Raw genomic sequence first — 23,866 nt, 5'->3', positions numbered from 1 at the left:
AAATCTTGTCAAGCAGCAGAAAGGAAGCAGTGCCTGCTTGTGCTGTGCATGGTGCCATTTTCATATGGTTGTAGAGTGTGGAAAAACTCCCAGCACTGAAAATCTCTGCAAATGGCAATTAGCTAACACACTCTGCAGCTTGCGGTGTGCCATGTAGCGCAGCAGAGGTTTTTTTGCACGTCACCGAACTCCGCGACCTCCATCCAGGCTTAATCAAAATGATAAAGTAAATATTCACTCCATCCTTAAAGTCAACCTTCGATTATAGTGTGAAGTGAATTAACAAGTGAGTGTTATTTAAAAAGCAGGAATGAAGTGAGGAGTGCAAAAAGATTTAGGATCAATGTGTAAAAAAATTCTTAATTTTTAGATAAATGTTAAGTGTGTTGGTCATTAAACAATAAAAAATGAATGCAGATCTACTTTGTTTAAAAGTACTGATCTCAAAACAGTGATATTCACTATGAATGGGGAGTAAAGTGTTTGAAACAAACATTTGTGATTCTTTATAGAGCACAGAACGATTAATTTGTGCAGCAGGATCCCAATTCCATTTGACAGAAAGATGAAAGGATCACTGAGAAAAAAGTGATGAATGCAATGCTTGAATCCATCCTAGTCACTGGTACTTTACTCTGGGCCACAAACCAGTCCATATAATTCCCTTGCTGTGACACTTTAGGCAGGGCTCAATTTAATGCAAATGAACCTTGGTCCTGCTCCAATAGGAACTGTCCCGCTTGAACTGGCAAATCTAGTCCCCTTAGAACAGAATCAAATGCATCCCTCTAGAAAAATGTTGTCCTTGTTAACCCAAACTAATATTTTTGGGCAAATTTTTTTTCAGTTAATCAATTATTTCTCTTAGTCCAAGACATGAGCCAGGATGTTAGCTTCTACCCTTTTCACTAACAAATATCAATATCAGTCCAATTCAAAGTTATTAATATATTCAACCCCATGATGTGCATACTTTATTATTCCGTATGTTTCAGAATTGTATACAGAGTTGTTGCTAATAAAGGAAATAACAGAGAAGCACTGGGTGGTATGGCGATATCACTTCTGGGAGGACAAAAATCAATGGAGAATTTCAATCAATCAATCAATCAACCAGGGAATATATAGAGAACACTACTCACTCATGACGGTCTAAAGGAGCTGGGGGAGGGGTGTTTCAGGCAGCTCCAGATGTTCAAAAAGCCAGGTCTTAAGGCTCTTTCTGAATGATTGCAGTGTGGGGCTTTGTTTGATGCGGAGGGGGAGCTCGTTCCGGGTCTTGGCCACGATGTAGGAGAAAGATCTGCCTCCTGTTCTGGCTTTGTGGATGCCGGGATTTCGGCCAAGGCCTGGTCAGCGGAGCGGAGGTTTCTCTTGGGGGCATAGAAGGAGATTCATTTGTTGAGGTATTGGGGTCCGGTGTTGTGGAGAGCTTTGTAGGAGTGTGTGAGTAGATTGAAGCTCACTCTTTTTTCGAAGGGGAGCCAGTGGAGGTCGTGTGGGTGCTGGGTGATGTGGTCTCATCCTGGGATGCTGAGGACGAGTCTGGCTGCGGCATTCTCGATGGTCTGGAGTTTGTGGAGTAGAGATGTATAGGAGGGCTTACCTGTAGTCCAGCCTGCTGGTGATGAGTGCGTGGATGACAGTCTTCCTGGATTCGGGGGGATGCGATTGAAGGTTTTGCTGAGTATGCAGATGGTGAAAGTCGTCTTCTTGCTCAGGATCTCAAGAAATTACAAACAACATTTGCATTAAATACGAATGCTGCATTGACCAATAATATGGGTAATTTCCAATACACATGCTGTGGAGCTGCCCCCATATTGGCGCATATTGGAGCACAGTGGCCAACCAACTGCACACCTAAACAGGGTGCGAGTTACCCTTCACCTGGCCAGTATACCTACTGCACAAGTGCTGGAGAACAGCGGCCACCAACGTGACTTCCAGGTTTTTAGACCTGGAAATAGTAGAAGCTAAGAGACTACTCAAAAAGATGGAAAGCAACTGATCCACAACATGCGCAGGCATTGTGGCATTCCATGCTTGCATGGGCTAAAGCAGAGGGTATTGCTGTCAGGTGAGAGGAAACAGGTTTAAGACAAACCCCCATAGATGTACAATGGAACACATGCTTAGCAGGCCTACAACAACACACCAACGAGGACTCTGAGGACCCCGCAAACCAAGAAACACACAGGTTATAGCTGGGCGCGGGCGTAGTGAGTGCACAAGTTCAATATTCACACATTAGTCAATAAATGCCTGTCATGATACACACTGAATAACCCGTCACAGCAGGGTATAAGGGTGACAGGTGTTAACAGAACAGCTAGACACGAGTACGTACATAGAGAGGTGGGGGTAGCAGGAGAGGTAATTTTTTTTTTTTCATTAAAGATTGTTTTACACTTTTCTGATATTCGCTAACACCGAAAGAATTATGCCATAACTTGTAGTTGGCTGTACACATACCTATAAGCGCTGATCTGTAAACGTAATAACTCATGAACAAAAAATAATAGTTATGCAAATTGATGATCTCAACACTACAGTGGATGTTATGCTAACAAACTCCGGACTCCGTTCACTATAATTCAGTGCTACATGAATGTTCAGTTGAGCTGTTGACATGTTCTTTCCTACATTTGTAATTACTGTGACATCATGTAAACATGTAACTACAGACAAAAATGCAAAACATTTAATAAAAGAGATTTTATTACAAGAATAATAATATGGGTAATTTCCAGATATTGGCATTGTCAGTAAATCATTGGAGCTGGAACCTATCCCAAGCTGTACATTTGTTTACCACAATAATGTTACTGTTACATCCTTTATAAATGCTTTTTGGCCTTGGATTGTTATGGGAGAAATTAAGATTTTTTAAATATTAGATTCCTGCAGCTAGAAATAGTATAATGGATCAAACAAAAGTATGTTTTACCCAAGGTCCTCTATGTGGCTGTCCTTTATTGTTTGCTTTTTTTTGGGAAATATCTGAAAATCATGTGAAAATGTAAGGCACAAAGATAGAGTATCACACACCACATCAGCATGAATAAATGTTCATTTTTATGGCTGATTTGCTGTAACTCTATTAAGATAAACAGCCTTATTCATGATTGATCATTATGCCAATAAATTAACAAATGTTTTCCTTCTGTCAATTTTAGTACCTACAGTGATTGGCCCCATGGCAAGAGACGTCGACAGCTTGGTCCTGTGCATGAGAGCCCTCCTCTGTGATGAAATGTTCCACCTGGACCCAACCGTGCCACCAATTCCCTTCAACGAGGAGGTAAAGAGAATGATGCATCTAGTTATGCAGAATTTTAAAGACTAAATATTTTGCTTCTTCATCTGTACTTTCTTCCAAATAGTGCTGCTGTCATTGAAAGACGAGGACTTAAATGAATTGAAGATTTCTGCCCTGTCATTTACAATTGTATGGATTGTAGGAAAGGAGGTATTATGTTGATGATTAGCCTGGTTAAAGAGGTGCAAAAAATAACATTGAAGTTAGTGTGTCAATGTTAGCATTTAACCTCTGATGATGGTGAGTGAAGATTGTTTGTTTGACCAAGTCCAGCTGCAGGACATTAACAAAAATTCCGGAAACAGTTTTATATGACTTATGAGGACATTATTTAGGCAAACAGTGTACTGGTGAATTTATATAATTGAACCTCTCGTATGACGGATTTGTGAATAGGGTATGAAGTGGATAGGTAACACTATATATTGTAATCAATGTATTCTATCTTTCATTTGGATGGTGAAATGCCCTACTCCATGGCGTCTCCTCCAGGGCCTGAAGAAATATGACTACATCTGGCCCATCCTGATAGAACTCCATTGGCTCCCCTTTCTATCCCACCACAGTGTCAAAATCAGCTGCATCCTTTACAAAGTCATCACAACTAGCACCCCTTCTTATCTTGCAGATAAGCCTTATCTTGCAGATAAGCTTCCTATCTCTGGTAGCTCTTGGCACACTAGCCATCAGAACACCATAGGACTGCAGACTAAAAAGTGCAAAAAAGAAAAACAAGACTGGAGGACTATTCAAGGTATTCCTGTATTCATCAAAATTACCCTAATACAACTCCAGTTTAGGGAAGAGTTGAAGACTCATCTCTTTAAAAAACTCGACATCACATTGCATAAACCGTTCACAACTCAGCTTTCCCTGTTATTTGATAGTTGCCTGCATGCTTGTCATGGACCATGTGCAGTTCTCCACCAATACCAAATAATTAGGGAGTCACACTTTATGGCGAAAAGGGAATGGGTTTATAGTCAACAAAAAAATAAAAGATTTGTCCTTTTCCTGGTTGTGGATGATAGAGCGGACTGCAATATACAGCCCTTCTATCACTGTGTTTAATCAGCAGCTGGGGGTATGATCAGGTTTAAAGTGCACCACACTGTAACAGATTTACAGGGGAACTAATCAGTATGGATCATATTCCTTTCTTACTTAAACATGCATTGGTGTAACAAAATTCAGGGATATATGAGTGGTAAGACAAGAGGTAATGCTCAAATAATAGAGGTTAGGTTGATTTAAGTCAGTATATTTATTTATCACAAAATTGATATTATACATTTTATTAACATTTCATAAAAACTAAATATCATCCATTTTATACAAAAGCATAATCATAAAACATTTTCTATTAAAAATTATAATTAAAAGGAAAAAGCACAATAAACTGTCGATGCGGCGTTTCGGTGAACAAGTTGAACACCTTCTTCAGGACAATGCTTTCTATGGTTAAAAACAATTTTGTATTTTATAAGGCAGGGTTTTTTATATCTTCTCTGCTGTTGAAGTTATTTCTCAAGCTGCTGGTTATTCATTACCAAATGTTAGCTTTGATTAGATAAACTTGGTCCTAGTTGGTATTTTTTGTTTTTTGAGTTGAACAGAAAATCCCCTTCTGTGTTGTTTATTAAGATATTTATCTGTTCTGTTTTGGACTCTAGTACGTTATGCTAGGGGTCTTTAACAGGTTGGGTGTGGTTTAAGCATCAGGTAACTTTTTATTGTTAACTGTGAGCAACCTTCTCCTTTTCTGGTTGATCAGCTTCTTGATCTCCCTGCTTTTATATTTTCAGGGATTTTGTAAATTTCCTTGAAGCTACTTCCACACCGTCCTGTGTCTGGGCTGCAACTCAGTTGCAGCCCAGACACATAACCTACAGAACAGATAAATATCTTAATAAACAGCACAGAAGGGGAATTTTCTGTTCAACTCAAAAAAGAAAAAATACCAACTAGGACCAAGTTTATCTAATCAAAGCTAACATTTGGTAATGAATAACCAACAGCTTGAGAAATAACTTCAACAGCAGAGAAGATATACAAAACCCTGCCTTATAAAATACAAAATAGTTTTTAACCATAGAAAGCATTGTCCTGAAGAAGGTGTTCAACTTGTTCACCAAAACGCCGCGTCGACAGTTTAACGTGCTTTTTCCTTTTAATTATAATTTTTAATAGAAAATGTTTTATGATTATGCTTTTGTATAAAATGGATGATATTTTGTTTTTGTGAAATGTTAATAAAATGTATAATATCAATTTTGTGATAAATAAATATACTGACTTAAATCAACCTAACCTCTCTATTTGAGCATTACCTCTTGTCTTACCACTCATATATCCCTGAATTTTGTTATAACTATGCATGTTTAAGTAAGAAAGGAATATGATCCATACTGATTAGTTCCCCTGTAAATTTGTTACTGTGTGGTGCGCTTTAAACCTGATCATACCCCCAGCTGCTGATTAAACACAGTGATAGAGCGGACTGCAATATACAGCCCTTCTATCATCCACAACCAGGAAAAGGGAAACTCTTTTACTTTTATTTTTTCAGTTCTCCACCAAACCTTTTTTGTTAGATGTATCTATCTATATATCTCATGCTCAACCCGTGCCTTAGATATAGCCCTTCTGTAATTTTTCCTAGCCAGGCTAATCTGGCCACCATCCTTAGCTTTCACTGCTTTAATTAGCTCCCGTTTGGAAGAGCGGCAGGCGGAGGAGAACCATCTCGCATTGCCCATAGGTCCAGCTCTTGTGTTACCCCTCGTACCTTCTGGGCGGACCGTGAACAATTCGCCTAGCGCATTGGTTGTTTCAGAAAACAAGGTTGGAACATCATGCTTACTGAGTCCCGGAGAGTCTAAGCGCAGCATAGCATTAGACATTATGGATTTTATTTCTAAGATCTTTCCCTCATTAACAGCAATTTTGTTCCATTTCAGCCGCCTGCCACAATTGGAAGGGCGTACTTCGTGCGTTGTTTTCCATACATGTGAGATTAGGGCTGGAGTCTTACCCTTCCAGGGAGTGGACAGGGTCAAGGCTAGGGGATTGTGGTCACTGTCGGTAGATGATAAGACCACCATATCTATCAGGTGAGCCCAGAGCCTGTAGTTCAGGAGTATATAATCAATCCGTGAGGAATAGCCCACCCTGTTAAATGTGTGTGCCCCAAGGGAGTCGGACTTAGATCTACCATTAGTTGCCCTAAGACCATGTTCTAAGCAAAGGACATTAAGGTCTATGGCACTTTGGGTCCAACTTCTAATGGGTGTGAGAGTGAGAGGGGTAATACCTCTCCTAACGTCATTTTCCCTAGTGCCTAGTATATCCTCACTAGCAAGTGGTTCGAATGAACAATTAAAATCTCCAGCAAGTAAAACAAAGGAGTCTGCATTACAAGATCCAAGTTCCTCCTTAATTCCTGTGAGTGGTAGCATGGATGTACCACCCCTTGCCCCTCTGATATAGATATTAAAAACTTCTAGCTTCCTCCCCCCAGACCCTATCTATATATAACCTACAGGCTGTTGGAAGTAGGTAGTTAATATAAGGATCATTTTCCATAAGAAAGCATTTTTTGACTTGCCTATTTCTTTGGCGCTATTTGACAAATCTTCACAAACTTTTCCCAAAAGATTAATCTTGTGCATGCTAAGTTTTGGGGCAATCCATCAAGCATGGGTCGAGAAAATCAGTGGATGACGGGGGTGTTAAAAAAAAGTGTGTTTCCTATGTAAATTCCCTTAGGACCTTTAGTCAAATCTGCAGCACTGGACGGAATTACACACGCTTTCAGATATTTGTTGTGAATCCGTTCAGTAGTTTTTGAGAAATGTAAAAAAATAAAGTTAGAGATATCTGTAGCTGCGACAATATCGCGAAAAATAACGAGCTCCTGAGAGGAAAGGCAGAGCTCTGAATGGCTGCCAACACTTTGACCAGAAGTGTTGGCAGCCAGCTTGGGATTCGGTTATAGTCAAGTACCACCCAAAAAGTTTTCAAAAAATTAAAAGGGGGCAGGGTAGGAACAGCCTGACCCCAAGCCTTCGTCTTGGGGTTCCCAAAAGCATTTGTTTTTTTAAATTGCCATGAGTTTGCAACATTCGAAAATTTGCTGCAACATTATATTTTTAAAAACCACGCGCTGATCCCAGCTCTTCTTTTTAAAAGGGCTCCAGGGCAGGTCGGGTCCTGGGGGTATTTTATTTTAAAGGAGGGGGATCACATTCCCCCCTCCTAAGGCTGGTTGAGCCCCGGGGACCACCAATTTCCCGGGTCAATTATACATTGTTTGGGAGGGCACATGGACCCCTTGAGCCCTGGGACCACCACTTGCCCATGGCTAATTAACAGAAAATGTGGGGGCCCATGTACACCCCGGGCATCGGGGACCACCACCTCCCCAGGGTGGCCCATTCACAACAAAGGAAGGGGGACGTGCAGCCCTCTCCTGGAGCCATACATGGCCCTGGCAACCGCTACCCCAAAGGGCCAGCTCCTGCTATGTCTCGAGTGTTCCCTCCCCTGGAATACAGCTGTTTGCTACTGTTTAGCTGGAGCTCTGAAAGCTCCTGCCAAGAATAAGCAAACACTCCAGTTCTAGCAGGTTGGAGCAGTCTCACGCACACTGGAAGGGAAATTTCATCTCTTTCCTGCCCACAGACATGCGGGCAGGGAATGAGATGAAACAGAATTCTCCTGCACAGATGAAGCTGCCTTTCCAGCAGCTCCCTCCATGCAGCAGCAATGCCGGGTGCCACAGGAGATGGGGATCTGGCTCGGACCACGAGGGCCTTGAGGCTTCCCCCGCGGTCTTGGGGAAGAGCCCAAAGGGGGGAAATAAAGAGGCAAGATAAAGGTGAGAAATGAGCAGAAATATGCAGATTACATGTGAGGAATAAGCAGCAAGAGGCAGAAGAAAAGAGAGAAACTTGCAGAAAGAGGCAGAATGAAGATGAGAAATGAGCAGCAAGAGGCAGAATACAGGTCAGAAATGAGCAGAAAGAGGCAGAATATGTCAGAAACAAGCAAAAAAAGGGAAGTTAAAGGTGGGAAATTAGCAGAACGAGGCAAAATAGAGGTCAGCAATGACAAGCCAGGGAAGAAAAAGGTGAGAAACTGTCAGAAATTAACAGAATGAGACAAAATAAAAGTGAAAAGAAATGAGCAGAAAGTGGCAGAATAAAGGACAGCAACAAGCAGAAAGAGGAAAAATAAAAGTGAAAAACATACAGAAAGAGGCAAAATAAAGGTGAGAAATGAGTAGCAAGAGGCATATTAATTGTCAGGAATTAGCAGAAATAGACAAAATAAAGGTCAGATCGAGCTCGAAGAGGCAATTTCTTTTTTTTTAACTGTTTTTATTGACATTTTGAATTAAATCACAAATAATTGACATAGCACAATTAATTTTCCAGCTCACCAAACACTCCCACGTCCCCCCGCCTCCCACCCACTGCGTCAAGATTACATGCATTAATTCAACGTCCTCATGTCCAAGCCCATCAGGCAACATAGTCCCATCTGTGCCCACTGCCAAAAGAGGTAACTGTATCTCCCACTTCTTGGGCCATAGGCCTTGGGCCCAGGGTAAAATCCCGGCAGGTGTACTCGGCGGCCCCTCAGTCATTCCCCAATCCTGCATCGAACCCATGATATTGCCTCCATTTCCCCCAGACCCTGTGGAACATACGGGGGCAGCCCCTGGCTTTATATGTCACTCTCTGCCGCCATATACATATCCATTCCTCGCTGCCATTCTCCCACATTTGGGGGGAGCGGGGAGCCCCATGCCCGCGCCATTTCCCTCTTTGCCACCACCAGGGCTAACAGTGCAAAGATCAGGTGTGGGTGGGTCAGATCTATTTCAGTCTTGATTCCCAGTAGCACGAATTTAGGGTCCTGTGGGAGGGCAGGTCGGATATACAGACGCGGAGGCTGAATATATTGTCGAACAGCACTTTTATTATCAGGATTTAAAGTCTTAGGTTTCACAACGGGGTCCGCAATTCCTCCCTCGGCAATTGTCTCTTCAAGGTTGAAAGGATTGGCCGTGATACTCAGAGTGGTTTCTCCCTCTTCTGCCAGATGATAGATGTCCTGGGGCGATGAGGGCTCTGTGGCGTTGGTTGACCCGGAGGTACCGAGAGGGAAAGAGAAAAGGGGCCGTCAGATGGTCTGTTCAAAAGTAACCCTTGTCCTTACACCCGGAGGTAGTGCTCGACAAATGGAATGGTGATAGGTTGTGCCCAAAGGTTCGGGATGTGAAGGTTTGGGGAGAGGGAGGAGAAGGGAGACGCCAGGGTGAGATGATAAGAAATAGGGAATAGCCGTAGACCAGGTACTATCCCCAAGATAAACAATCAGAGTGCCGTTTTCACGTACTATTGCCAAGATAAACAACCAGTGTGCCGCTTTCACGTACTATTGCCAAGATAAACAACCAGTGTGCCGCTTTCGCGTACTAAACAACCAGGGTGCCGCTTTCACGTACTACTTCCAAGATAAACAACCAGAGTGCAATACTTTCCCCTTAATGCATTCCACCCTCCACCCACGACATACACATCACCACCCACCACCCGTAACATAGAGCAATTCCAGAATAGTCCCCAGGCCAGTTTACTCACCGGCCCCGCCGTAACTCTCCTGAGTCACGGCACGCTCTCCAGCCTCCTCCGGGGGACACCACCACTCCTCCGTCCAGCGGTCTTCGGCCTCCCCCGCCTCTTCCTCACGCTCAGCAACGCTGTCTTGACTCTCGGCGTTCAGCTCCGGCTCCCGGCTCCGAGATTCGGCGTCTTCCGCGTGGTTCGTCCCAGGTCCCGCCTCCTCGACGTACGGTGACCTCTCTTCCTGTGTGGCATCCGTTTTTACTTGTTCCCGCTCTGTGCAGACCCCCCAGGATATAGCGGCATGGATTAGCAAATTTAGCGGCACAAAAATGGAAATTTAGCGGCACAAAAATGGAAATTTAGCGGCAATTTTGCGGCATTTTATTTGGCCCTGGACCTTGATAAAGCGGCCTCCAGTGACCCCATCCGTCACCCGTCCTTCCCTACACTCTTTCTGCCTCCCAATTCTCCCTCTCTTAGTTGTGTTTTGCCGCTTTTAGCTCCTCTATCTTCCTTCCTGTTACACTCTTTCCACTGTCCCATTCAGCTTTCTGTTTCTCATGCCCCTTCCTTTCTGTGCCTCATTCACTCATCCTCTCTCACACACACATATCTCTCTCATCAGCCCAGTCTCTTATCCCCTGTCCCTCTCTCTTTCCATCTTCGGATCTCTCTAGCACCCACCCTCTCTAGTTCTCTCTTGTCTCCCTCTCTCCCTTCCTCGCCCTCTCTTCTCTCTCTAACTCTCATACTTTCGTTCTTCCAGACACTGTCTTTCTTCCCCTTCCTCTCTCGCCCTCTTTCTCGCGCATTCACCCTCCCTCTTTCTCTCCTGCTCACTCCTCTCTACTTTTCTCCACCTTTCAGTTTCATTCGCCCAGTTTCTCTCACCCCCTACTACCCTTTCCTTCTTTCCCACCTCTATGACTTCTTTGCTCGCCCCCTTTCACCCCTTCTTTCTCGTCTCACCTGCCCCATACCCTCAGTTTTCATTCTTGCTCCCCCTCTTTACCTTTGCGCTCGACCTTTCACCTTTATCCTCCATGTAAAAGCTGTCAACCCTACTTACCTGTGGATACTATGCTACTTAGGCTTCCACAGTACGGAAGGCTGGGACACTATCGGAGGCGGTCTCTCACTGTCTTGGAGCACAGAACCGGTCTAACTCGCTGCAAATCATGCCTCAAAGCAGTTCACAGCTTGCTGGCCTTAGGCATTGCTGCTGGTGAGCTGCTACAGGCTGAGGGTCTCTGGGCCGAGGCAGAGCAGCCCGTGTGCTGTCAGAGTGGAGTCCAGTCACTGGCTCGGTGAACCTGGCAGGACCAGGCAAGTGTGCCTCGGCCCCTCGCACCCTTACAAGTGGGCAGATTGTTTTCTAGGTCAGGTGGGGGAGCTGAGAACTGCCCTCCCTCCAACAAGTGGAGAGCTGGGCATATGAAATTTGCTTCCATCCATTAGGTTCAGGCCTCCTACTGGACAGTGGCGATTGCCAGTACCTCAGCATGGGAGGCCGGGTTTCACTCAGCATTTAGGACATTTTACAATAAACATCCTCGTTATCGTGTCCAATGCTGGCGAGTCTGAGTCATAAAATGTGAGCGGCAGGCAGCTGATGGCGCTGTAAGCAATAATAAGCACATTTGTAGGTAACACGTGGCTGCAACTTTCTCACTGACATTTTTGTCATAAAGTCTGCGCATTATTTTGATTACTAAACAGCCACACTATCTACAGACACGTGGCTGGAACTGGCATCAGACACAGGCGGTACTTTGAACAAAGGTTTTGTTTGACTTTCTAATTTACTCTCACTGCTACTACCTCCGCTCCTTTCATCATGCGCGGCAGGCAGAGAATACATAGTACAGATTATGCACATCCTGTACTGCCCGGAGAGTTCGACGGTGTTGACTGTGTAAGAATTAGTAGATAGTACAGCACTGCAGTCTGTACATATTAGGCTAAATGTGTACATCAAGATGGGGTCGTGTGTCGTGCAGCTGAACTTTACACATTTGCTGCGTGTTCTGAATTTGTACTGTCTGATGAAAGCTTGCACCACCGCAAGCCCCTGACACCTGCCAGAGCCGAGGAAAACAGGCGGGGCGTGAAAAACTAAGCCTCATTAACAAGTGAAAGGTCTTTAAATGACCTGTGAAGTACTCGGGTGCGGCTGGCAGTTTTGAACTGCCAGCTGCACCCGAGTACTTCACAGGTCATTTAAAGACCTTTCACTTGTTAATAAGGCTTAGTCTGACTGTCTGTGTGTGTCCCGGGAAGCTGCTGACACACACGAGTGGGGGGGAGGGCTGCGCGCACAGCCAGGCATTGTTTGTTTTGAAATATCGCGGCCAATATCGTTATTATCGCGGCCATCGCGGTAATCTGCCGATTTCGCGATTTTTTCGTGAATCGCGAAATCGCGATAAACTGGAGGGTCTGTCTGTGGCTCCTCCTCTCGACCTTGTCCCTCGCTGTGGAAAGAGAGGAGAGACATGGACCGCCGTCCGTGATTCCTGTGTGACGGGACTCTTACGACATCGTCGGGTTGGTGCAGGGAAGTCTGGGTCCCGTAGTCCGATCCTACATGGAGTTCCGCCTGGTCCCTTCTCACATCCCCTTTCCCTTGCTGTCTTGATACTAGGGTTTCTTTCTTGTGGATATCTGGACAGAAAGTCTACATTTCCTTGTTCTGACCCTTTCCGATGTTGTGTGCGGAATCTATATGGTTGTAATGCCAGGAACCACCTCAACACTCGATCATTGTTTCCCTTGTTTCGGACTAACCATTCTAAGGGCGCATGATCTGTGAACAAGGTGAATTCTCTTCCTTCCAAGTAATATCTCAGTGTTTCTATAGCCCATTTCACCGCCAATGCCTCTTACTCGATGACTGCATAATTTTGTTCTCTTGGGAACAATTTCCTACTGATGTACAATATGGGTTGTTCTTGTCCTTGACGGGATACCTGAGAAAGCACCGGCCCCAACCCTTGGTCCGATGCGTCTGTCTGTAGGACAAATGGTAGGGAATAATCAGGACTGGCTAACACTGTCTCCGACGTGAGTGACCCTTTCAAGGTGTGGAAGGCTCTCAGGATGTTTGGAGTAGGATGCTTTAGACATTCTTCTGTTCTAGACGCTTTCTGCAGGAGATTGGTGAGAGGGGACGCTATTTGGGAAAAATTTGGGATAAATCTCTGATAATACCCCAGGAGACCTAAAAAAGCCCTAAGGTCTTTTTTTGTCTTAGGTAGGGGTATTTGGGATATGGCTGTTAGCTTAGAATCTTGGGGCCTAATCATTCCTTCACCCAGTAAGTATCCCAGATACTTTACTGTTTGTGCTGCCAAGTGACTTTTTGAGGGGTTAATTTTCAAACATTGATGTCCTAACGTTTCAATAACTTGTCTCAAGTGGTGTACGTGTTGTTCCCAGGTATCACTAAAGATGACTATGTCATCGATGTAGGCACTCGCGTACCTCTCATGAGGTCGTAGAATGCAATTCATGGCTCTCTGAAAAGTGGCTGGGGCACCATGTAACCCAAAAGGCATAACTTTGAAATGGTATAACCCATGAGGAGTGGAAAAAGCTGTTTTCTCTCTGTCTTGTGGCCGTAACGGTATTTGCCAGTACCCTTTACACAGGTCCAGGGTGCTGATGTATTTAGCCCTCCCTATTCTCTCTACCATCTCATCTACCCTTGGTAAGGGATAGGTATCGAATTCAGACAGTTTGTTGACTTCTCTGAAGTCAATACAGAACCGGACCGAGCCGTCCGGTTTTGGAACCAGGACAATCGGTGAATTCCACTCACTAGAAGAGGGTTCAATGATGTCCATTTCTAACATCTTGTGAACTTCCTCACGCATGGTGTGACGACGTGCCTCTGGTATACGATAGGGCCGAAGTCGCACCCTTTTCCCTACAGGTGTCCTGATGGCATGTTCCACCAAGGTGGTTCTCCCGGGAGTCAAGGAAAACACTTCACCTAGGGGCCTAAGGCCTCGGGTCAACTCTTCATTTAAATGGCTAGGAAGAGTGCTGTCTATACACTGGGCAAACAAGGGAGTTTCGGTCTTGGTTTGTGCAGTTAGAACAGGCATAGGTCCTTCCCATTTTTTTAGCAAATTAACATGATATATTTGGGAAGTGCCCCTGGTGGCATCTAATTCTATGCGATAGGTAACTGGGGTGACCTTCTCTGTGATTTTATAGGGACCCTGCCATTGGCCAAGCAATTTGTGGTCGGAGGAGGCCATCATCAATAGGACGAGGTCTCCCACCTCAAACTTTCTCTCTTTCGCTTTTTTTATCATACTGGGTCTTCTGGGCGGCCTGGGCTTCTTCCAGATTACTACGGACAATAGTCCGGATCTGTCCAAGATGTGTTTTAAGCGTTGAGACATAATCAACCAAGGGTTTGGTACTGTCTGGTTCGCTCTCCCATTTCTCTTGAGCCATGTCTAGAAAGGTGCGGGGTTGATGACCATATAACAACTCAAAAGGAGAGTACCCAGTACTTTTTTGTGTTTTACATCGTATAGCAAATAGCGCCAAGGGTAACATGTCTTCCCATTTCCTGGTTTCTAGCTATAATAGTTTTTTCAGGGTTGTCTTAAGGGTGGCATTGTACCTTTCCACCAACCCATCTGTTTGAGGGTGGTAGGCTGCCGTTCTGATTTGGTGTATGCCTAATTGTGTACAAACTTGTTTCATGACCTTGGATATAAAGGGGGTTCCTTGATCAGTCAGTATTTCTTTTGGAAACCCTACTCTAGAAAACACCGTTATCATTGCTTTGGCGATATTGATAGCATCCGGGCGGCGTAGGGCCATAGCTTCCGGGAAGCGCGTAGCATAATCCACCAGTACAAGTACGTATCTACACCCACTCCTTGATGGCAACAAGGGGCCTATTATGTCCATGCCTACCCTCTTGAAAGGTTCATCAATTACTGGAAGTGGACGTAAAGGTGCACGGGGTGGTATGTACCTGCTATTTCTCTGACAAATGGGACATTCCCTGCAATACCTTTTGACTTGTTGATAGATACCCGGCCAATAAAACCTTTCCAAGATCTGTTTTTCTGTTTTCTCGGGCCCAAAGTGTCCCCCTAATAGATGGCTATGGGCCAAAAACATTACTTTCTCACGAAAGGGCATAGGAATTATTAGTTGTGGGGTTTGATTTGGACCTCCCTTCCTATAAAGCAACCCATTTTTCTTAAGGAAATAGGGACCTACATGAAGAGGATCTTCCTGGTCCAGGGCATTCGACCAGGCTTCCTGTAGTACCGGATCTTCTCTTTGCGTGGCACGAAAACTTCTGTCTGTTTCCCATGGATTCTCTTCAATTATAGCTGGAAGAACAGTAGGTGGTTTCTTTTTTTCTATTCCTCTCTGTTTTCGACTTTTACGAAGTTTTGATACTGGCCACTCGGGGTTTTCTTCTGTAGAAAAGGGAGCTTCAGCCCACCAATCGTCTCCTTTTTGTCCATCATATGCTAGCATCTGCGAGAGATGGGGATAGTCATTTCCCAAGATGACTTTTTCAGGCAGATTAGGTATGAGGCCTACTTTTATGGACGTTCCCGGATCATTAACGTGTTGGATCTTAACCTGCGTGGTTGGGTATTGTTTGACATCTCCCTGTACACACCGTATAGCTACCATCTCTTCACTTGGTACAACCCTTGGGTGGAGATCCTGCGGTCGAACTACACTCTGTCGGCACCCGGTGTCTGCTAAGGCCAAGGTGGGCTGCCCATTGACCTTTACTTCACAGTGATACGGGGTAGAGATTCTCCTGATGTAGAACAGTAGTAATTCCTGGCTACCCCTATCTCCATAGGTTCCTCTTTTTGTGGACAAAACTTAGCAATGTGTCCTAGCCCCCCACAATGGAAGCACTGGGGTCCAGGATTCGGGGGTCGGAATACTGGGATGGGTGTAACGGGTCCCGGGAAGAGAGTTACAGGTTCAGGTTTTTTTGGTGCAGAACTGCGGGGTGGTCTATGGTGTCCCGGTCCACTGACTCTCCATTGAGTATCCTCTCTACCCTTTTGTATCTCCTGTGCCCTGTTGTAGGCACTAGCAATCTCTACTGCGGTTTCTAAAGTCAACCGAGGTTGTTGTCTGACCCACTTCTGGATTGGCGGGTGAAGGGAGGTCAGATACTGTTCTAAGTAGATTTTAGACATGATACCATCTTTATCTGTTGTAGCAGGTTTCAACCAACGGTCGGTCATGTCTTTTACCCTAAAGTACAGAGCTCGGGGTGTTTCTTGGGGTCCCTCTTTGATCTGGCGTAATTTTATCCTGTAGGATTCGTCATCCACTCCCAACCTTTCCATTATACACCGTTTAATGTCAGCGTATGGCACTGTCCCTTGTATAGTGGCTGCCTGGTATGCTGCCTGCAAATCCCCTGATAGGAGAGGACCTAGATACTGACCCCACTTATCAGCTGGCCACGCTGCAGCGGTGGCTATACGCTCAAAATTAGTAAAAAAAAAATCAGGATCTTCTCCACTGACGTATTTCTGCATGACCATAGAAGGAAGTGTAGTGGGTCCTCTTTGGTTTCCCAGGATTTCCGCTAATTTGTCCATAGCAGCTCCATGTGATTGACCTTGTCCTGTTAGAACCTTCTGTGTCTTCTCGCGGTCTTCTTCTACGACATGTAGAAATTTTTCCATCACCTTGCCCAAATGTTCTTGGTGTTCCGCCATTCTAGCGAGCGCAGCCTCCATGTCTCCGTTGGATCCCACTTCTGACACCACTTGTGGGAGGACAGGTCGGATATACAGACGCGGAGGCTGAATATATTGTCGAACAGCACTTTTATTATCAGGATTTAAAGTCTTAGGTTTCACAACGGGGTCCGCAATTCCTCCCTCGGCAATTGTCTCTTCAAGGTTGAAAGGATTGGCCGTGATACTCAGAGTGGTTTCTCCCTCTTCTGCCAGATGATAGATGTCCTGGGGCGATGAGGGCTCCGTGGCGTTGGTTGACCCGGAGGTACCGAGAGGGAAAGAGAAAAGGGGCCGTCAGATGGTCTGTTCAAAAGTAACCCTTGTCCTTACACCCGGAGGTAGTGCTCGACAAATGGAATGGTGATAGGTTGTGCCCAAAGGTTCGGGATGTGAAGGTTTGGGGAGAGGGAGGAGAAGGGAGACGCCAGGGTGAGATGATAAGAAATAGGGAATAGCCGTAGACCAGGTACTATCCCCAAGATAAACAATCAGAGTGCCGTTTTCACGTACTATTGCCAAGATAAACAACCAGTGTGCCGCTTTCACCTACTATTGCCAAGATAAACAACCAGTGTGCCACTTTCGCGTACTAAACAACCAGGGTGCCGCTTTCACGTACTACTTCCAAGATAAACAACCAGAGTGCAATACTTTCCCCTTAATGCATTCCACCCTCCACCCACGACATACACATCACCACCCACCACCCGTAACATAGAGCAATTCCAGAATAGTCCCCAGGCCAGTTTACTCACCGGCCCCGCCGTAACTCTCCTGAGTCACGGCACGCTCTCCAGCCTCCTCCGGGGGACACCACCACTCCTCCGTCCAGCGGTCTTCGGCCTCCCCCGCCTCTTCCTCACGCTCAGCAACGCTGTCTTGACTCTCGGCGTTCAGCTCCGGCTCCCGGCTCCGAGATTCGGCGTCTTCCGCGTGGTTCGTCCCAGGTCCCGCCTCCTCGACGTACGGTGACCTCTCTTCCTGTGTGGCATCCGTTTTTACTTGTTCCCGCTCTGTGGCTCCTCCTCTCGACCTTGTCCCTCGCTGTGGAAAGAGAGGAGAGACATGGACCGCCGTCCGTGATTCCTGTGTGACGGGACTCTTACGACATCGTCGGGTTGGTGCATGGAAGTCTGGGTCCCGTAGTCCGATCCTACATGGAGTTCCGCCTGGTCCCTTCTCACAGGTCCACCGGTAGCATCACCTCCAGGATCGTACTCAATTCGTCTAATATACGAGTCCAGTAGGGGACTATGTCGGGACTCTCCAACAAAGAATGAAAAAAGGTTCCCCGCTGGTGTCCGCACCTCAAGCAGGATGGATCGTTTGCCCTCCCTATCTGATGCATTCTGACCCTGTCGCAATAGACTCTATGGAATATTTTATATTGGATGAGGCGTAGTTGGGTCTTAACCGCAACCTCCATGTGATGCATCTGGGCCGTCTCCCAGTCTATGATGTCCATGTGTCCCACATTCTGCTCCCAGGCTGCCCTCAATTTCCCTAATCCGTCCGGTGTGTTATTTATCAAAGTTTTATACGTCAAGGACACCAGTTTATTGGGAACCTGTTCTTGTAAAAGACGACCCTCCAAGGGGGCATATTCAGGTAATGGCGATGTCAGCGCCGCCTCAGCCTTCCAAGCATGACGCAGACATGCATATTTCAGGAACTGTGCTGGGGTTAGTCCGTATTCCGCCCTCAGGGATTCGTAGGTCCTAAACTTCCCCCCTCTCACTAAGTCACCCACTGTTGAGATCCCTATGTTGTCCCACCCGCAGAAGCCAGCAAGCTTCTGTAGTTCTCTTAACCAAGGAAACCTTACCATTTTCATACAATATCAGACCAACACAGCGAACAGCGAGAAAGACGAGGCAGACGAGGTGAACGCCAGCTTTTATCCAACATCCAGAACATATCCAGTTCTTGGTTATACAACAAGAAAAACAGTACACCTCACCGGGATGAATTCTTACACTTTTAAGAAATAATTTTATCAAGTTAAAAAGAACGCAGAAAAGGAAGCTAATCAGAAAATACTGATGCAACACGCATAAAGAACACTAAAAGCAGAAAAATCCCATACTGCAAAAAAAGAACTATATAACAAAACGCTCATCTGTGGGATGAGAGGGAAATAAGTGAAAACCTGCAGAGTCAGACTAAGGCAGATCCACCCGTCACATCACGACAGGGGTCTAAGAATAAAAATCAAGGATATTGTCTCCTGACAGCAAGTCAAAGGTATAGAAAATTGATGAACCCCACACATCAGCAGTCCTGATGAAGGTGTAGACATACCGGTTGTGAACACCGAAACGCGTCGACGCACTTAAATATAGAACCCAGCTAGATCCCTATCAGAGAGCAGATACACCTGGATTATGGTTACTGTGATCATTGTCATCTAATGCATATTTATGTGTGACATCTATAAGAGGATTCTGGGTCAGTTTCAAATAAGAATAGGGAATAGTCCAACCCAAGGTGGGGCAGAGGTTGATTTGTTGAAATTTAGAAGCATACATTGGGTATAATTTTGACAAGTATTGTTTGTTAAAAAATGTTATGTTCTTTTTCTCTTTGATATACAGGAATGTACTTGTTTAACCGCTGTAGTTTGCACATGTATAGATTGACATGTATTTGAGTTGATATCACTGCATTTTCCAATTGTTTTTATATTGTACAGACATTTGTCTGTTTTTAACTTGTAGTACAAAAGCTTTTTTAATAAAATCAGAAAGATTGTAAACGTCATATTTTTGTGTTGGTCTGATATTGTATGAAAATGGTAAGGTTTGACTGAGGCGAATGCACGCAAAGAAAAGATACACAGTCCAGGGATTTTCCTTTGACTATAATTGTCGTCAGTACCCTGTTCCCTGGAACTCAGTGGGGTCACCTCTTCCTTGTGAAGTCAGTTCTCTTAACCAAGTACAGGTCCAAATCGGTGTCTGTTTGGTCGGCTTGTGTGCCCACCCCATCATCCTTGTCGCCCTGTCCCATACATCTATAGTGAGCTGTGTGGCCGGCAGCATCCGTCGCCTCCCTATTTCCCCGTATAGATAGTGCAGGCTAGTGCGGTGTGCCATGGAGGCCCTCTCCAATCTGTATGTCGGGTGATCCGCCGGTGCGTGCAGCCAATCATTTATTGGTGAGAGATGCTCTGCCCAATAATAATTCAGAAAAGGGGGGTGGTGATGTCCATCACCACCCCCCTTTTTGAATCGTTTTGGCCACCACAAGTGTGGAAGGGTATGCTCAGATGTGAGTCCCTTGCTCACTGCACCATCAGGATTCAAGCAAGCCGGGCCAAAGATGGCTGTAATGCCAGAAACCGGTCCCCGGAAGCTTTTTTCCTTTCCAGTAAAGAATTGGCTTGGTAGTTTGGTCTGCCCTGTTCCCATGATGCACTGGGCCAGGGTCAGACTGATTTGCATGTAGCCAGGTTCTGAACTGGGATGGTGCAGTGAGCTAAAAAACGGTGATGGATCAAGCCCTGATCTTTTGACTGGGTAGGAGTGTTCTGCTTAATTCAGATACTCTGTCCATCACCACCCCCCTTTTTGAATCGTTTTGGCCACCACAAGTGTGGAAGGGTATGCTCAGATGTGAGTCCCTTGCTCACTGCACCATCAGGATTCAAGCAAGCCGGGCCAAAGACGGCTGTAATGCCTGAAACCGGTCCCCGGAAGCTTGTTTCCTTTCCAGTAAAGAATTGGCTTGGTAGTTTGGTCTGCCCTGTTCCCATGATGCACTGGGCCAGGGTCAGACTAATTTGCATGTAGCCAGGTTCTGAACTGGGATGGTGCAGTGAGCTAAAAAACGGTGATGGATCAAGCCCTGATCTTTTGACTGGGTAGGAGTGTTCTGCTTAATTCAGATACTCTGTCCATCACCACCCCCCTTTTTGAATCGATCTGCCCAATAATAGGCCTCCACATCTGGCAGGGAGATCCCCCCATTATATTGGTTTCGTTGGAGGGTAGCTAGGGCTATTCTCGGTTGTTTCCCTAGCCAGAGAAGAGCTCGCAATTCAGCATTAATTGTCTTGAACGTCTGTCGGGGTAGGGGGAAGTATTTGTTCTGGAGGGCATACAGAAAGCGTGGCAAACTGATCACTTTGAACATTGCCGATCGTCCAAGTATCGTTAAAGGCAATGACTTCCAGCGGAGGGTGTCTACTGCAAATTTCTGGATTACTCGGAGTATATTTTTTTGATATGAGGTTTGTTTGTCGGTAGTCAGGTATATGCCTAGATACTTAAAACCAGATTGCGTAGTCTGTAGGGCTCCCGGAAGCGAGGGCTAATCGGTTTCCGGGCGTGGGCTGTATAAGATTGATTTGTGCCAATTTATCTTATAGCCGGAGAAGGAACCATACCTATCCAGGAGTTCAAACAGTGCAGGGATAGTAGTTGTTGCGTGTGTCACATAGAGAAGAATATCGTCCGCATAAAGCAAAATCCTCCAGCAGATCCTCCTGTGCTATACGGAAGCCATGCACTCCCTCCGCCTGACGGAAGTTACACGCTACTATTTCAATCGTGAGGACGAACAGCAGCAGGGACAGGGGGCATCCCTGTTGGGTCCCCCTCCGAACCGGGAAGTCCTCCGACAACACCCCATTCACTAGTACTCGAGCTCTCAGGTTTGTATATAGTAGGCCCGAAAGTTGGGGCCGACCCCAAACTTGATCAGCGTTGCCTCCAGAAAGGACCAGTGAACAGCATCACACGCCTTCACGGCATCTAAGGAGAGGAACATATTCGAGTTCTCCCTTTGTTTCACCTCCATGACCCAATTGTGGGTTCGCCGGAGATTTTGTCTCGTCGCCCTTCTTGCAGGAATCCCGTTTGGTCCTGGTGAACCAATCCCGAAATCACCCGACGTAATCGGAGGGCCAGAACCGTGGCCAATAACTTGGCCTCTATATTGAGGAGGGAGATCGGTCTATATGATTCGCAGGCGTCTGACGGCCTGCCCTGTTTATACATAGGCACGATCATGGCCATTCTGAGGTCCGGCGGAAGCTCACCCTCTTGGGTTGCATCCCCATATAGAGCCAGAGGTGGGGTATTAGAAGGTCTGCCCATTTCTTAAAGAACTCAGCAGGGAGACCGTTGGGGCCTGAGGCCTTCCCCGGCCGAAGCCTAGTTATTGCCTCCATCAGTTCCAAGGCCAAGATATCGACGTCCAGGGCGTCAATGTCTTCCTCAGTTAGCACTGGGCTGTGGATCTTGTCCAAATAAGCCGCAATATCGTTTGCATCGCCCAAGTCTTGTGCCGCATAGAAGTCCCTAAAGTAGGAGGCGAACGTGTGGGCTATCTGGGCGTCTCCTCTGTGTGTACGGCCTGTCTTATCAAGCACGCCTTCTATCCACCGTGAGTCCCTCTCTCTGCGGCTCAACCATGCTAGGAGCTTACCGGACTTGTCTCCGACGTCGTACAGTCTGTGCAGGGTGGCAAGTGCCTGTGCTTTCGCTTCATTGGTGGCCAGATCCCTGTACTGTTACTGGGCATCAAGCAGGTGCCTGAGCACCTGTGCATCTCCATCTATCAAATGTTGTCGTTCTAATCCTAGAACTTTAGTTTCCAGTGTGCCTAGCTCCTCAGGGCTTTCCTTTTTTCCCACGATACCCTGTTTTGTGCCCTATCTCGAAGTACTGTCTTGTAGGCTTCCCATAACGTGACTCTGGACTGCACCGAGCCTGAGTTCTCAGCGAAGTAGACCTTGGTGTCGGCCCGGAGGCCCTGAAGTATTGCATGGTTTTGCAGGTCCCACGAGGTTAACCTTCAGCCCCCCGTCTGCGATCTCGGCCCACCCCCCAATCGAGCCAGTAGCGGTGAATGGTCCGAGATACCACGTGCCACATAATCAGCCTCGTCTTCGGACCCTATGGCGTGTCGGGGAAGGAAGACGTAGTCTAGTCGGGAATACACATTATGTGCCCCTGAGTAGTACAAGTAGGTTCTCGCATCAGGGTGTAGCCATCTCCAGACATTTGTCAGTCCTAGCGTGCCCATGATTCTAGCCAAAGGTGTATTGTGTCAACCATCTGGTCGAGTTACCAACCGGTTCAGGGGGGTGTACATGATGTCATTAAAGTCACCTGCTATAATATGTAGGGAATCGGGCGAGTCCAGTACTATTTCTGCCATCCCTGTCAGTGTCCTGGCCTGCAGTTTCAGGGGGGCATATACAGAGACCACCGTGATCCGCTGCCTCATCCATGTCCCCGTTACCCCCACATAGGTCCCCTGTGGATCTGTCCAAGTGCGAGTCACGGTGAAAGGTGGGGACTTTTTAATCAGAATGGCCAGCCCCCGGGACCCGGATGTGTATCCCGCATGAGCCAGAACCTTATAGGCTCCACGCGTTAGGAATCCACATTTTGTACCCTTAAGATGGGTCTCCTGCAAGCAAACTATGTCGGGACGTGACCTCTTAATGTACGCCGTCACCAGCCCTCGCTTTATTTTGGCTCCCAGACCGTTTATGTTCCAGGTGAGCAAGCGGAAGCATCCCTTCCCCTCTCTACATCCGTAGGCGTCGTGGGTGTCTGTCGTGGTCATGTCGTGGTTATAAGTGTGTGGGTGTCGTGGGCGAGTATGACAGTGAGTATGTCTAGCAGCATGGAGCTGTGTGCCAAATGCCAGTCAACCTGAAAACAGAATATAAAACAACCAACTTGTAATCCACATCCCCTTGTAAGTCCCTCCCGTTTGAAACCCACCCCACCCACTCCTCCCCGGGAAACCCCTCCTAACTGAAAACACATGGAGTTAGACTTCTAAGGCAGGTGGAGGTCTGTCGCCTTCCCTCAATCAAATTATCCCACAGGTTCCAACTCCTTTGGGTACCCCTTAACCATCCGGGTCAGGCCCCAGCAAAATATCGCAAATACCAAAAGAAAAAGGGAAAATTAGAATAAACAAAATCCAACAGTAGTGGAAAAGGAAACGGAACAAATAAGCAATGGGGGTGTCCCACTTGCATGCTCCAGGCATGGTGAAGCATCTCTTGGTCAGCAATCCGGTCCCAGTTCATGAGTTAGAGTGCAGAGGGTCCCCCTGAGAGGCGTCTGTCCTTTCTCTAGATCCGTTATTTCCTGCGCCAATGGGTGCAAGGACTAGTCATCTAC

At 46.2% G+C, this 23,866-nt stretch overlaps 1 protein-coding gene across 1 annotated transcript in view; it reads left to right on the top strand.

Moving 5' to 3' along the window:
* LOC144800376 (vitamin D3 hydroxylase-associated protein-like) overlaps window positions 1–23,866 on the top strand; it is a 652,021-nt gene that overhangs the window by 432,453 nt on the left and 195,702 nt on the right. Inside the window, exon 7 of the mRNA XM_078671677.1 lies at window positions 3,180–3,304. Coding sequence (XP_078527803.1) covers window positions 3,180–3,304 — 125 coding nt within the window. The remainder of the gene's footprint in view (window positions 1–3,179; window positions 3,305–23,866) is intronic.

This window comes from Lissotriton helveticus, chromosome 1_2, assembly GCF_964261635.1.
Source record: "Lissotriton helveticus chromosome 1_2, aLisHel1.1, whole genome shotgun sequence".
NCBI lineage: Eukaryota > Metazoa > Chordata > Amphibia > Caudata > Salamandridae > Lissotriton > Lissotriton helveticus.
This window is presented reverse-complemented; position numbering and strand designations above follow the sequence as displayed.